Genomic DNA, 14433 nt, shown 5'->3' on the forward strand with positions numbered 1-14433 from the left:
CTTCCTTCCATTGGTTCACCCCCAAATGGCTGCTACGGCCAGCACACTGCCCCGATCCGAAGCCAGGAGCCAGGTGCTTCTTCTGGTCTCCCATGCGGGTGCAGGGCCCAAGGACCTGGGCCATCCTCCACTGCCTTCCTGGGCCACAGCAGAGAGCTGGACTGGAAGAGGAGCAGCTGGGACAGAATCCAGCGCCTCAACCAGAACTAGAACCCGGGGTGCCAGCACTGCAGGCAGAGGACTAGCCTAGTGAGCTGCAGCGCCGGCCTCTTTGTATGGTTTTAATACTATTTTTCTTTTTAGAATCATTATGGAAGATTTTAACTACCAGTCTGATTGCAGAACAAAAGTACCGAATATATACACAGAATCTTAACTTGAACATAATTATATTTAATTCTGTGTTTATTTGAAAGGCAGAGTACCAGAAAGAGGGGAAAGATGGATATTCTACCTGCTGGTTCATTCCACAAATGGCTACAACAACCAGGTCTAGGTAGGCCAAAGCCAGGAACCAGGAACCAAAAACCCCACCCTTGTCTCTCACATTGGTGGCAGGAGCCCAATTACTTGGGCCACCTTCTGCTGCCTTCCCAGATACACTACATGAAAGCTAGCTCAGAAGCAGAGCAGCCAGGACTCAAAGTGGCACTCCAATGTGGAATGGCAACATCCCTGGTGGCAGCTTAACCCACTGCGCCACAGTGCCTGCCCTTCTATTCTAATTTTAAAGAAAACTGAGTCAAGTCTGAGGTTAAACAATCTGAGAACACAGGTGATACAGGGTGACTTCTTTTGGACAGGCAATTTTCAGCACAAAAACCAGCAAGTGCACAAACAGGCCAGGTTGCTTGGATAGGTGGCACAGCGACTTACTGAGCTGTCCCTGCAGCTAAGCATGTGTCCCTGAATCAACTAGCTACTAGTAACACCGGACCTCCGTTTCCCCTCTGTAAACTAACGAGCTTGTATTATACAGCGTCTACATTCTGTTCCAGTAGAATAATGACACAGAACGAGTGCACATAGCTGAGGTCTGAGAGACAGAACCACCTCACTCCAGATCAGTGTGCATGGATTACGCGTTCCACCCCAGCTTTCTGCTAATGTGCGCCCGAGGAGGCAGCGGGTGATGGCACAAATATTTGGCTCCCTGCCACTCACACAGGAGACCCAGATTGGGTTCAAAGATCCTGACTTCAAGCCTGACCTATCCCCAGCTATTGCAGGCCACTGGAAAGTGAACCAGAAGATGGAAGATCTCTATTCTCCCTTTTTTTTTCCTGTATCTAAACTTTTCAAATAAATTTTAAAAATAGCCAAATATCAGACAATTAAGTATGAATTAATGAAAATACAATAAACAGCATATCATACCTTATTATTGTCTTTCTTCTTTGTTTTACTTTTGCTTTGCTCCCTGGCTTCACGAAGACCTCTCTGAGTGGGACCCTCTGGTGCATTTTCTTTTTCACAATTGTGACCAACTAGAAGATAATACAAGTTATACTTAATATTTGTATTGCTCCTCTCTAAGAGACATTATAACCAAAATACATGAAGTAAGGTATTAATATATGTATTTTCAAAAGAAGTAAATGATAATATTCAAATCATGAAAATGCTTTAAGTGGAATGTCAAAATTCAGTTCCCAAAAATGCAGTGTGTCATTAAGTCAAGCAAGTTAATGAAATGGCGTAGAGATTAGAGGGGCCAATCTCAAATCATGTTATATCCAAATCACTTATGAAGTTGTTTAAGTATTTTTTAAACAAAGTTAAGAGGACTAAAGGAGTAAGGTAAGAAAAGACAAAATTTCTCAAGTGAAACTGAATAATAAGATACTTTTTCAAAGAGCAAATTGTATGACTCAAATACTATTATCTAATACTATTATCTATCCTTCTTTTTTTTTTAACTTTTATTTAATGAATATAAATTTCCAAAGTACGATTTATGGATTACAATGGCTTCCCCCACATACCGTCCCTCCCACCCACTACCCTCCCCTTTCCCACTCCCTCTCCCCTTCCATTCACATCAAGATTCATTTTCGATTATCTTAATATACAGAAGATCAGCTTAGTATACATTAAGTAAGGATTTCAACAGTTTGCTCCCACACAGAAACATAAAGTGAGAAATAATAGATGATTTTTTTTTTAAATGATGATGAAATCAGATCAGACCTATTGTCATGTTTAATCCCAGTGAGAGTCAAGTTGGGAGTTGATAATTTCTTTCTTTTTTTTCTTTTTCTTTTTTTTTTTTTTTGACAGGCAGGGTTAGACTGGGAGAGAGAGATAGAGAGAAAGGTCTTCCTTCCATTGGTTCACCCCCCAAATGGCCACTGCGGCCGGCGCACCACGCTGATCCAAAGCCAGGAGTCAGGTGCTTCCTCCTGGTCTCCCATGTGGTGGAAGGCCCAAACACTTGGGCCATCCTCCACTGCCTTCCTGGCCCACAGCAGAGAGCTCGACTGGAAGAGGAGCAACCGGGACAGAACCAGCACCCCAACCGGGACCAGAACCCGGAGTGCCAGCGTCGCAGGCAGAGGTTATCTATCCTTCTCAATGTTGAAAACAGAAAGGAAAAATGCAGGGTAGCATCCCAGTACAACTCTCCTGGCCATGAAGCACATTCTTTCTGGACTCATCTGAGAGGGAAAACAGTGACAGGAAAGTTCTTTTTCTCTTCCACATCTCTATTTATCTATCTATCTATCTACTTATTTAGTTATACACACATATACATATATATATACTTATTTAGTTCTGCATAATTTCCATCTGTTATTTTTAAACTACAAGCTGATTTAAAATAATTAATAAGGTTATAATTAGTAACATATAAATACAGGAAACAACTTAGTGATACAATTTATAACAAGTTTATAACAGAGAAGATGAAAAAAAAGGATGATTTCAATGTCACGGTTCTCAGAGAATCATGAAATGATAAAGGTAAGGAAGTATGTGACTGGTATTTAGTTCCTCCTGTGACCTAATTTTTCCTACTCAGCATCATTTCTACAAAAAGGAAAAAAATCCTCAAAATAATTCCAAAAATGGCTCAACAACATAATATTCCATAGCCCCAGCCATATATGAAAGTGTTTGAGAGATCCTGGTATTTAGACTGCTTGTTTTCCCTCAGTGGTGTTAAAAATTATAGACCCACAGTATTTAAGAGGCTTAAGTGTGGGGGAATGGCAGCAATTATAGCTTATTGAGATCGAGGGAACATTTTCATTTTTTATTATATTTTATTGTACTTTACTGTTCAAAAACCAAGAATGTCAATCCATTAATGGTGCTAATTGAAAATAGTAATAATTAACCTTCATAGATCACTGATCTTTTAATATGTAATAGCCACTGTTATAAATAATTTACACATATTACTGAACACAATGGTTTAATAACCTTTTTCTTCCCTCTTATATATGAGCAGGGAATTCATGAAGTAATATCCACAGAAAATAAAGGAGAGAGCAATACGGAGAAAACCTCAGGACTCCTACAGATAATTCCAGGAATATGAGCAGGTATCTTCTAGAATTCAAGGCATTACTGGGCACCATTTCATCAGAGAAATAAAGTTAAAAAGAAACAAGCAAATATTGTAAGGATCACAGGTGAAAGTAGTAAACTCAAAAGGGCTAAATTTATGAATATACATTGCTGCTCCATCAAAATATAATTATAAAAATTAATGCTTTAATAAGGTTGTAGGAATATTTTTAACATTTGGAATAATAGCACATACTGCTAGAAAAGAAATAAGGCCACTCAATTATTTCTCGATTTAACAAGAATACACATGATTTCTATTTGCCATCAAATTAATGTTACATTCACTTACTCAAAGATTTATAGAACAAATAAGAGGCTCAGACATTGAAATTGTGTCACATTCATGGTTAAGAACATATAATTATCAAATTTCATAAAGCATTTCTTTTTTTATTTTTTTAAAACTTTTATTTAATGCATATAAATTTCCAAAGTACGACTTATGGATTACAATGGCTTCCCCCCCATAACGTCCCTCCCACCCACAACCCTCCCCTTTCCCACTCCCTCTCCCCTTCCATTCACATCAAGATTCATTTTCGATTATCTTAATATACAGAAGATCAGCTTAGTATACATTAAGTAAGGATTTCAACAGTTTGCTCCCACACAGAAACATAAAGTGAAAAATAATAGATGATTTTTTTAAATGATGATGAAATCAGAGCAGACCTATTGTCATGTTTAATCCCAGTGAGAGTCAAGTTGGGAATTGATAATTTTTTTTTTTGTTTGTTTACAGAGGATCAGTTTAGTATGCATTAAGTAAGGATTTCAACAGTTTGCACCCCCATAGAAACACAAAGTGAAATATATTGTTTGAGTACTCGTTTTAGCATTAAATCTCAATGTACAGCACATTAAGGATAGAGATCCTACATGAGGAGTAAGTGCACAGTGACTCCTGTTGTTGACTTTACCAATTGACACTCCTGTCTATGGCATCAGTAATCTCCCTATGCTCCAGTCATGAGTTTCCAAGGCTATGGAAGCCCTCTGAGTTCTCCGACTCTTATCTTGTTTAGACAAGGTCATAGTCAAAGTGGAGGTTCTCTCCTCCCTTCAGAGAAAGGTACCTCCTTCTTTGATGACCTGTTCTTTCCACTGGCATCTCACTCGCAGAGATCTTTTGCCAGAGTGTCTTGGCTTTCCATGCCTGAAATACTCTCATGAGCTTTTCAGCCAGCTCCAAATGCCTTTAGGGCTGATTCTGAGGCCAGAGTGCTATTTAGGACATCTGCCATTCTATGAGTCTGCTGAGTATCTCACTTCCCATGTTGGATCACTCTCCCCTTTATTTACTCCATCAGTTAGCGTTAGCAGGTACTAGACTTGTCTATGTGCTCCCTTTGACTCCCAGTCCCTTCACCATGACCAACTGTGAACTGAAACTGATCACCTGGAACAGTGAGATGGCATTGGTACATGCCACCTCGATGGGATTGAATTGGAATCCCCTGGTATGCTTCCAACTCCACCACTTGGGGCAAGTCAGCCTGAGCATGTCCCAAATTATACATCTCTTCCCTCTCCCATTCCCACCACCATGTTCAACAGGGATCACATTTCAGTTAATTTTCAACACTTAAGAATAACTGTGCATCAATTACAGATCTAAACCAGTCATATTAAGTAGAACAGATAAAAAAACTACTAAGAGGGATAATGTATTTAGTTGTTCATTAACAGTCAGGGCTATGCTGATCAAGCCACCGTTTCCCATAGTGTCCACCTCACTCCAACAGGTTTCCCTCTTGGTGTTCAGTCAGTCATCACCGATCAGGGAGAACATATGGTATTTGTCCCTTTGGGACTGGCTTATTTCACTCAGCATGATGTGTTCCAGATTCCTCCATTTTGTTGCAAATGACTGGATTTCGTTGTTTCTTACTGCGGTATAGTATTCTAAAGAGTACATATCCCATAATTTCTTTATCCAGTCTATCGTTGATGGGCATTTAGGTTGGTTCCAGGTCTTAGCTATTGTGAATTGAGCTGCAATAAACATTAGGGTGCAGACCTCTTTTTTGTTTGCCAATTTAAATTCCTTTGGGTAAATTCCAAGGAGTGGGATGGCTGGGTCGAACGGTAGGGTTATCTTCAGGTTTCTGAGGAATCTCCAGACTGACTTCCATAGTGGCTTTACCAGTTTGCATTCCCACCAACAGTGGGTTAGTGTCCCTTTTTCCCCACATCCTCTCCAGCATCTATTGTGGGTAGATTTCTGAATGTGAGCCATTCTAACTGGGGTGAGGTGGAACCTCATTGTGGTTTTGATTTGCATTTCCCTAATTGCTAGTGATCTTCAACATTTTTTCATGTATCTGTTGGCCATTTGGATTTCCTCTTTTGAAAAATGTCTATTGAGGTCCTTGGCCCATCTCTTAAGTGGGTTGTTTGTTTTGATGTTGTGGAGTTTCTTGTTTTTGTGTAAGGTGAAACGTAGGGGTCTTACTTCATGATTCTGCACGTGGAAATCCATTTTTCCCAGCACCATTTATTGAATAGACTGTCCTTGCTCCAGGGATTGGTTTTGGATCCTTGATCAAATATGAGTTGGCTGTAGATGTTTGGATTGATTTCTGGAGTTTCAATTCTGTTCCATTGGTCTATCCATCTGTTTCTGTACCAGTACCATGCTCTTTTGATTACAACTGCCCTGTAGTATGTCCTGAAATTTGGTATTGTGATGCCTCCGGCTTTGTTTTTGTTGTACAAGATTGCTTTTGTAAGTTTATATAATGCATTCTTTTATAACATAGACCAAATACCAGGAGATAACAGCATAAGTTAACTATAAACCATTAGTCTACTTTAATGGATCTGTCCAATATAAATGCACAAATTGTAAATTATTAGAGTAGAATGGATCTTTAGAGGTTAACTGTTATAAAGATAAACCAAGGGGCCAGCTCTGGGGCATAATAGGTTAAGCATCCACCCGCAGTGCCAGAATCCCATATGGGAACTGGTTCAAGTCCCAGCTGCTCCACTTTCAATCCATTTCCCTGCCTATGGTCTGGGAAAGCAGTAGAAGATGGCCCAAGTTCTTGGGCCCCTAAACCTGTGTGCAAGACCCAGACGAAGTTCATGGCTTCTGGCTTCAGATTGGCCCACCTCTGGCCATTGTGGCCAATTAGGGAATAAATCAGCAGATGGAAGACCTCTCTCTCTGTTTCTCTCTCTCTGTCTTGAACTCTGCCTCTCAAGTAAATAAATAAATCTTTTAAAAATAAATAAATATAAATCAAAGCCACAAAGCCCCTCAAACTTCAAACCTTCTTACATATGGTCTTCTTCACAATCTTTGGTCATATTGAAAAGTGACAGTTCCTGGGGCTGGCGCTGTGGCACATTGGGTTAACACCCTGGCCTGAAGTGCCAGCATCCCAAATGGGCACCAGTTCAAGAACTGGCTACTCCACTTCCAATCCAGCTCTCTGCTATGGCCTGGGAAAGCAATACAAGATGGCCCTAGTCCTTGGGGCCCCTACACCCACGTGGGAGACCCGGAAGAAACTCCTGGCTCCTGGCTTTAGATCCGCGCAGCTCCGGCCATTACGACCAATTGGGGAGTGAACCAGCGGATGGAAGACCTCTCTCTCTCTCTCTGCCTCTCTTTCTCTCTCCTTCTCTCTCTGTGTAACTCTGACTTTCAAATAAATAAATAAATCTATTTTTTAAAAAGTTACAGTTCCTAAGACTATTATAATTTATAAACCATCTTTATATCATATTGGATACTTCAATGATATAAAAATACAAAAATAGTTTTTGATGTTATCATTCTTTGCAAAAAATTTAATAAGAAAAATATGTAGCCACATAGAGAAAATTACATTAATAACTTGGGGTACATCCTTCAGTCAGTATTTTTCTTTGGATAATTTAATAGACATTATTTATACAAATATTTTATTCCTTATTATAACATAAAAACTTATCTTATACATGAATTTTAGACACTTCATATTATTGCATACCAAATATATCTTATTTAAAGATTCACTTGACATTAAAAGTTAAGATTGTATACACTGTTGTGTTACTATAAATAGGACTACATAAACATCTTTGCACATAGTCTCTTCAGGCAACCCTGAATATAACTGATACATTAACATTAACATTAGGAAAATAATGAGACGGGAAGATGAACAGAGCACAGAGCAGTGAAATTACTCTGTGTGATACTATAATGTTAGTTACACGTCAATGGAAATTTGTCAAAGCCCATGGAATGTACAATGTCTGGTGAACATTAATGTAAGTGATGGACATGGATGATAAAGTAGTCTCATCAATTGTAACAAATATATTGCTCTGGGGATATTGATGGTGATGGAGGTTATACATGTGTGGGGACAAGTAGTATACGGGAAATTCTTATCTTCTGCACAATTTTGCCATGAGCATAAAAGAAAATGAAGTCAGCCCTCAAGAGAGTCAGCCTATGTAATGCATTCTTTTATAACATAGACCAAATACCAGGAGATAATTGCATAAGTTATCTATAAACAAGACACCGTTTTCTGGGGTGTCCTTCTTTGTGCTATGTTTAGCTGCTTTCTAGGATCTACAAAATTGGTATTTTACATCAAGTTTGAGAAATTTTAGGCCATTATTTATTTAAATATTTTTATGCTCCATCTTCTGTATCAGACTTCAATTATATATGTCAATTGGGTAAATATATTTTCCATTAGTCTTTTTGTCTCTTTGGAAGAGATGACTTTTTAAATTTTTTAACATTTACTTATTGCTTTGAAAGGCAAAGAGAGAGAGGGAGAGACAGAGAGCGATCTCCCATCAGTTAGTTGGTGCCCCTAATGGCCACAACAGCCTTGGCTGGGCCATGCCAAAGCCAGAAGCCTGAATTCTGTGTCTCCCATATGGGTGGCAGGGGCCCAAGTACTTGAGCCATTTCTGCTGCCTTCCTAGACACAATATCAGGGAGCTGGATCTGAGGTGGAGGAGCCAAGACTCGAACCCAGTGCCCAGATGGTATGCCAGTGTTGCAGGCAGCAGCTTAACACACAGCACCACAATGTCCAGGCCAAGATGACTTTTTTCATTTTATCTCTTTTCAAATTCACAAACATTTCTGCAGTTTTCACTTTGTTATGAAGCATATCCAATAAAATTATTAGATACTTCAATAAAGTTACTATATTTTTTGTTATATTTTTCAGTTCTAGAACTTTAATTTGCGTGTTGCTTTTTCCACCTTTCTGATGAAATTTACTATCTGTAAATTTAGGTAGTTCAGTTTGTAATGGAGTTGACTATAAATTCTTAGTTGGTGGCTGGGCTACCCAAGTGCTGATTGTGATTCCATAAAAACACAATTACAAATGTTGAAATCCTGAAAGCCAACATTCACATATGAGGGAAAATGGTTATATAGAAGGGGTAAACAGTCAAATTCTGGGTAAGGTATTGACAAGATGAAAACTTTTGAAAGTTCCGACAAATTTATTTTCACTGGAAAAGCAGAGGGACATGGGAGTGAGGGAGGGAGTGGGGAGAGAGAAACAGAGATCTTCCACCTGTTATTTCACTCCTCAAATGCTTGCAATGGCTGAGGTTGAGTCAGGCCAAAGCCAGGACCAAGGAACTCCACCAGGTCTCACCTACACGGGTGGCAGGTATGTAAGGGCTTAAGATTTTAACTGCTGCTCCCCGGGAGTGTATTAGTAGGAAGCTGTATTAGAAAGTGTAGGGAGACTCAACACCAGTTACTCCAACATGGGATGTGGGTATACCAAGAGGCATCAAGTCACTGCTCTACAATGCCTACTCCTCTCTATTTTTTTTTCTCTTAAGATAAAATGAGGGAGCCAGAATTGCAGCACTGCAGGTGAAGCCATTGCCTGCAATGCCAGCATTGTATATGGGTATCAGTTCGTGTTTTGGCTGCTCCACTTCCCATACAGCTCCCTGCTAATGGTCTGAGAAAAGCAGGGTAAGATGGCCCAAGTATTTACTCCCCTGTCACTCACATGGGAGACTTGGATGAAGCTACAGGCTCCTGGTTTTGGCCTGGCTATCCCTGGCCATCACATATATCTGGGGAGTGAAGCAGCAGATGGAAGATTCTCTCTCTCTCTATATATATATCTAAATCTCTAAATCTCTCTGCCCTTCTAATTCTCTCAAATAAATAAAGTCTTTAAAAAAAGATAAAATGATTTTCAGAATGAATCACACAGCAAACCTGTTGCTGTATATTTTTTAAAAATCCAAAAACAAAGATTTGGAAAGCTTGCAAATTAAATAAAAACAAGGAAATGCACACACAAAGAAATCAGGGGTGGATATATTAATATCACATATCATGGAATGCAATATACAGATCATGAAATGAGGAAAGAAGGGTATATCATTATGTAATGGGTATAACTGTAATTCAGAGCTGTCGCTCCCCTTCTTCGTGGAGGAACGACACAGGACCCTGCGCTGTTCTTTCGTCTACTCGGCCCTTCCCGGGTTTGCTGCTGGTTCTTCCCGGGTTGGCTACCGTCCCTCCACCTCCGTGGAAGGGCGGGTCCCCCTGCCACATTCCCCACTTCCGCGGGGGAGCGGCACACCGCCGGCCGGCTCTCTCGGGGGCTGCACAGGTGTTCCTTCAGATGTTCCCCTTAGATGTTCCTGGTGCATGCTGTCTCTCTCCTCCTTTATAGTCCTCTTCCGCCAATCCCAACTCGGCTGCCCACACGCCGAGTACGCTGCTCTCCTCCAATCAGGAGCAAGATCAGCTCCTGGAGGTCAGCACTCAAGTTGGCAAGAGGCAGCTGCGTAGAAGCTGTTTTCTCCTCTCCCAGCGCCATATTGTGGGAGAGCAGATGCATAGAATAAGTCTTAATTCCAGTAACTCAGTCCAGTCCGGGTTGCTCCCCACACAGAGCATCCACATTTTTTGCCATGTATGCATGTGTGTATGTAATTCCCACATGTGATAGAAAAATGTGGTATTTGTGTCTCTGTGTCTGACTTATTTCTGCAAAACAAGAGCAGGTACTTTTTTTCTTTCATGGCATGGCTCTCCTAAAAGAGAACACTTTCACATGCATTTTCTATGTGGAGCTGCTCTTTTGGAGTTTCTTCCATGATTTTCATACATTGACATAAGCAATCCCTATTAAGTTTTCCCATCTACTGGGCCATGATACTTTGTGGATTGGGTTACTCACAAATCCATTACCACATAGACTCATCCACAGACCACACATTCACTGCAAGCAATATGGGGACAGCAAACACCACTCTGTCTTGTTTTCCCTTCATGCACACAATTATTTTTGAAGCAGCAATTTTCCTTGGCTTCTGAAGACACAGGCACCTTTAATTCATTTGAGTTCTTGAAATTTCACTGGCAGGAAGGAATTTCCAACACTGGCCAATGATTGATTTTTTAACAAGATTTCATCTTGTCATTCCCTTCTTCAGAATTTGGCCTCTATAAACCGCCTCTATATAACTGTTTACCCTTGTATGTGAGTTGTGTCTTTCAGGATTTCAACATCTGGAATTTGAATCTTTTGTGATTGTGTCTTTTGGAATCACAATCAGCACTTGGGCAGCACAGCTACCAGCAAAAGGATTCAGTCAACTCCATCCTACACTGGGCTGCTCTTCATTATAGCTCCCTGTTCTCTGCTGATCTTTCCTCAGAAATCTACCTGCTTTCACTCTATAGTCTCTGCCTTTTCACCTCATCTTGATTAGCATGTCCTTCATGGCACCCATTTCTCTGTTTGGAAACTTCCTTGGACACAAAGCCATGGTGACGGTGGAAGTCACCTCATAAATTTTCCTTCTGTCACCTGCCTTCTTTGACTTGTGCTCTTTTCCAAGGGCTAAAAATTGTTGCTTCATTTACATAGGTTAGCTTTGGGATAATTTATGATGAGAAGCCTAGTATGGTACCAGGTACTCCATCATAGCCAGAAATAGAAATCCTATCAAGATGGTTGACTCATTTTTCTCTAAAATTAATCAATACAGTATCACATCAATATTTCCTATTAATTTTCATTAACATTTTAATTTGTGAACTAGTTACCACACCAATTTGTTTTTAAATATCTTTAGAAAGCTAGTAATTTATAAAGTTGAAAAACCACCAAATCAATATTGTTATAGTTCCACGAAACTTTACTTTTACCTTTAATTTCAGGAATATGATAACTATGTCCTATATCTATGTTCTTCAATGTTTCTTGAAGTTCAGAAACCTAAATAATAAAATTCAGACATTGAGTTATATTCTAAATCAGTTTTAAAATGATAAAATGCAATTATTAAATGTTTCTTGCAATATATCAAAACATTAATTTCCCTTGGATTAATGCTGATAAATTTTAAAAATCAAACATGAATGTTAACAAAAAGGATAACAAAATTCCAAGTTAAAATTCAATTCTACAGGCAATTTTTCAGTACCTATAAAAGTATCTGAAATATTTATTTCACAACATAGCTTCCTAAATAAAGAATACTCATTATACACTTTGATAATTATTTAGTCCTCTACTTTGAGAGAGATTTTTTTTCTCTGTTAAAATCATTTCCCGCCGGCGCCATGGCTCAATAGGCTAATCCTCCACCTTGCGGCGCCGGCACACCGGGTTGTAGTCCCGGTCGGAGCACCGGATTCTGTCCCGGTTGCTCCTCTTCCAGGCCAGCTCTCTGCTATGCCCAGGGAGTACAGTGGAGGATGGCCCAGGTGCTTGGGCCCTGCACCCCATGGGAGACCAGGAAAAGCACCTGGATCCTGGCTCCTGCCATCGGATCAGCGCGGTGCGCCGGCTGCAGCGGCGGCCATTGGAGGGTGAACCAACAGCAAAGGAAGACCTTTCTCTCTGTCTCTCTCTCTCACTGTCCACTCTGCCTGTCAAAAAAAAAAAAATCATTTCCCAACAGCTTATTACGTTTATATTTATATCTACAGAATATGAAGTCAGTATTTAAAAAATAAATTATGAAAAGTCTTTTTCTTCTCAAAACTCTTATCAGTTGCTACCACAGATATAACCTGTTTCATTAAACAAGCCTTCTAATTCAGAACACTTGTTAGATCTGTGGCACACCATTTCCCCATATTTCCAGAACAACAGGATTAAATTTAAAGTTCTACTTTAAAAAGCTAACTCAGAGTTTACTGTATATTATCATACCAAAACAAAGTACCATCTACTACCACTGAATGACAATATTTCTTTATTAACAGAATACAACAGATAAGAAATTGAAATCTATAAATCAGTGCTAATATGACAGATTGGATCCATAGCTATTCTTAGAGATCAGGATTACAATTTTTAAATTAAGGGCTGGTGTTATGGCACAGTGGCTTAAGTCATTGCTTGCTACAATGGCATCCCATATGAACATGGATTCCAGTCCCAACTGCTCCACTTCTGATCCAGCTCCTTGCTAATGAGTCTAGGAAAGCAGTGGAGTCCAGGCTACTGGCTTCGACCTTACCCAGCCCTACCAGATGTAGCCATTTGAGGAGTGATGGATGGAAGACATATCTCTTTCCCTCTCTAATTCTGCCTTTCATGTCAATAAAATAAATCTTTTTAAAAATTTAATAAAGTTCTTATTTAGAGTATCTTAATATTCACAGAATAGTTGTTAGTGTAATTCTAAGACTTCTTTATGTGTGTCCTACACCTGAATACCCCACACTGCTTCTTCTGTTGACTTCATACTGTGATGGAATACTTTTTACAGTAATAGATCAATATTGACACATTAATACAAACTAAAGTTCAAGTCCATATTTTCTTTGATTTTCATTATTTTTTCTATAATAACCTTTTCATGTTTCAGGATCCGACCAGAATACTACCTTACATTTCTTTAGCCTCCTTTCTTTGTACATCTGAACAGTAATGTATAAAATTCAACCCTGACTCCTAGGGAGATGATTTTAACTTTTTAAACATTTTCATTTGAGATACATCTCAATCACAAGCAACTTAGCCTTGTTTAATACATGGCTAGTTTCTAGCACAATGGGGATTCACATCCTCCACCTCTAATCCATTTCTCTTTCCACTAAACAAGTAAGGAGCAACCTCACTGAGCAATCCAAAGATTGTAAGTGGCCTAAGGTTTTTCTTAGTAACATCAGCCTAAGTGACATGCTACAGATTCCAAAGTACATATTGTCAGGGTTATTAAAGGATTCCCTTTTGTAATGCCAGGTCAATAAAGGTTTCCCTTTTGAAGAAGTGTAATAAATAATATCAGGAGACCTGGTGGACTAAAGAAAGTAGCTTAGCAGCACAAGTATAAGATGGGCTTGCAGCGAATAAGAAATAGGAGCAGACCTGAATCTGGCTCCCAACCACAACCATGCCTCTTATTAGGAGGCTGAGGAAATAGGTTAAATGAAAAAGAGTAAATTAGAAAAATGAAATTCTTAAGGTTTTATACATAATGCCACAAAATTTTAAACTATTATTAAACCAATTGTATTAAATATCACTTAAAATACAATTCAAGGACAAAAAATAAAATTCAAGAACAAGAGGTAAGAAGAAAAGTGATAGCTTCCATTTTAGTAGCTAAGAATGCCACTCAAAAGACAAAATAAACTTGATTAAAGTATGTTTTAGTAAAATTATTCAAGGAAGAGTATTGTTGTCATACAAACTTTGTAGCTTCTGAAAGGATAACCAAAAATTAAAAACTCAGGAAACAATAAATGTTAAGCATAGTTACAGCTCTATATATCAAATACTATCATGTATTTTGAGGGGCATAAAAACATTTTACCTACTTTTTCTCTTTAAGATGTATTTATTTGAAAATCAGAGTTACAGAGAGACAGAGGGAGAGGGG

At 39.1% G+C, this 14433-nt stretch overlaps 1 protein-coding gene across 16 annotated transcripts in view; it reads right to left on the reverse strand.

The window, feature by feature from the left end:
• SPAG16 (sperm associated antigen 16) overlaps positions 1 to 14433 on the reverse strand; it is a 1190570-nt gene that overhangs the window by 1113038 nt on the left and 63099 nt on the right. For 10 of the 16 annotated variants that reach the window (XR_007920574.2, XM_051849131.2, XM_051849132.2 and 7 more), the window contains exons 8-9: positions 11744 to 11813; positions 1378 to 1487 (exon numbers count right to left, since the gene is read on the reverse strand). Coding sequence is in view for 13 of the 16 variants with exons in the window: in XM_051849131.2 (XP_051705091.2) it covers positions 1378 to 1487; positions 11744 to 11813 (180 nt within the window). In the remaining 3 variants the exon portion in view is untranslated. The remainder of the gene's footprint in view (positions 1 to 1377; positions 1488 to 11743; positions 11814 to 14433) is intronic. The other 6 variants (XR_011387124.1, XR_011387125.1, XM_070070228.1 and 3 more) reach the window with 1 other exon arrangement.

Source organism: Oryctolagus cuniculus, chromosome 3, assembly GCF_964237555.1.
Source record: "Oryctolagus cuniculus chromosome 3, mOryCun1.1, whole genome shotgun sequence".
In the NCBI taxonomy this organism is placed as follows: domain Eukaryota; kingdom Metazoa; phylum Chordata; class Mammalia; order Lagomorpha; family Leporidae; genus Oryctolagus; species Oryctolagus cuniculus.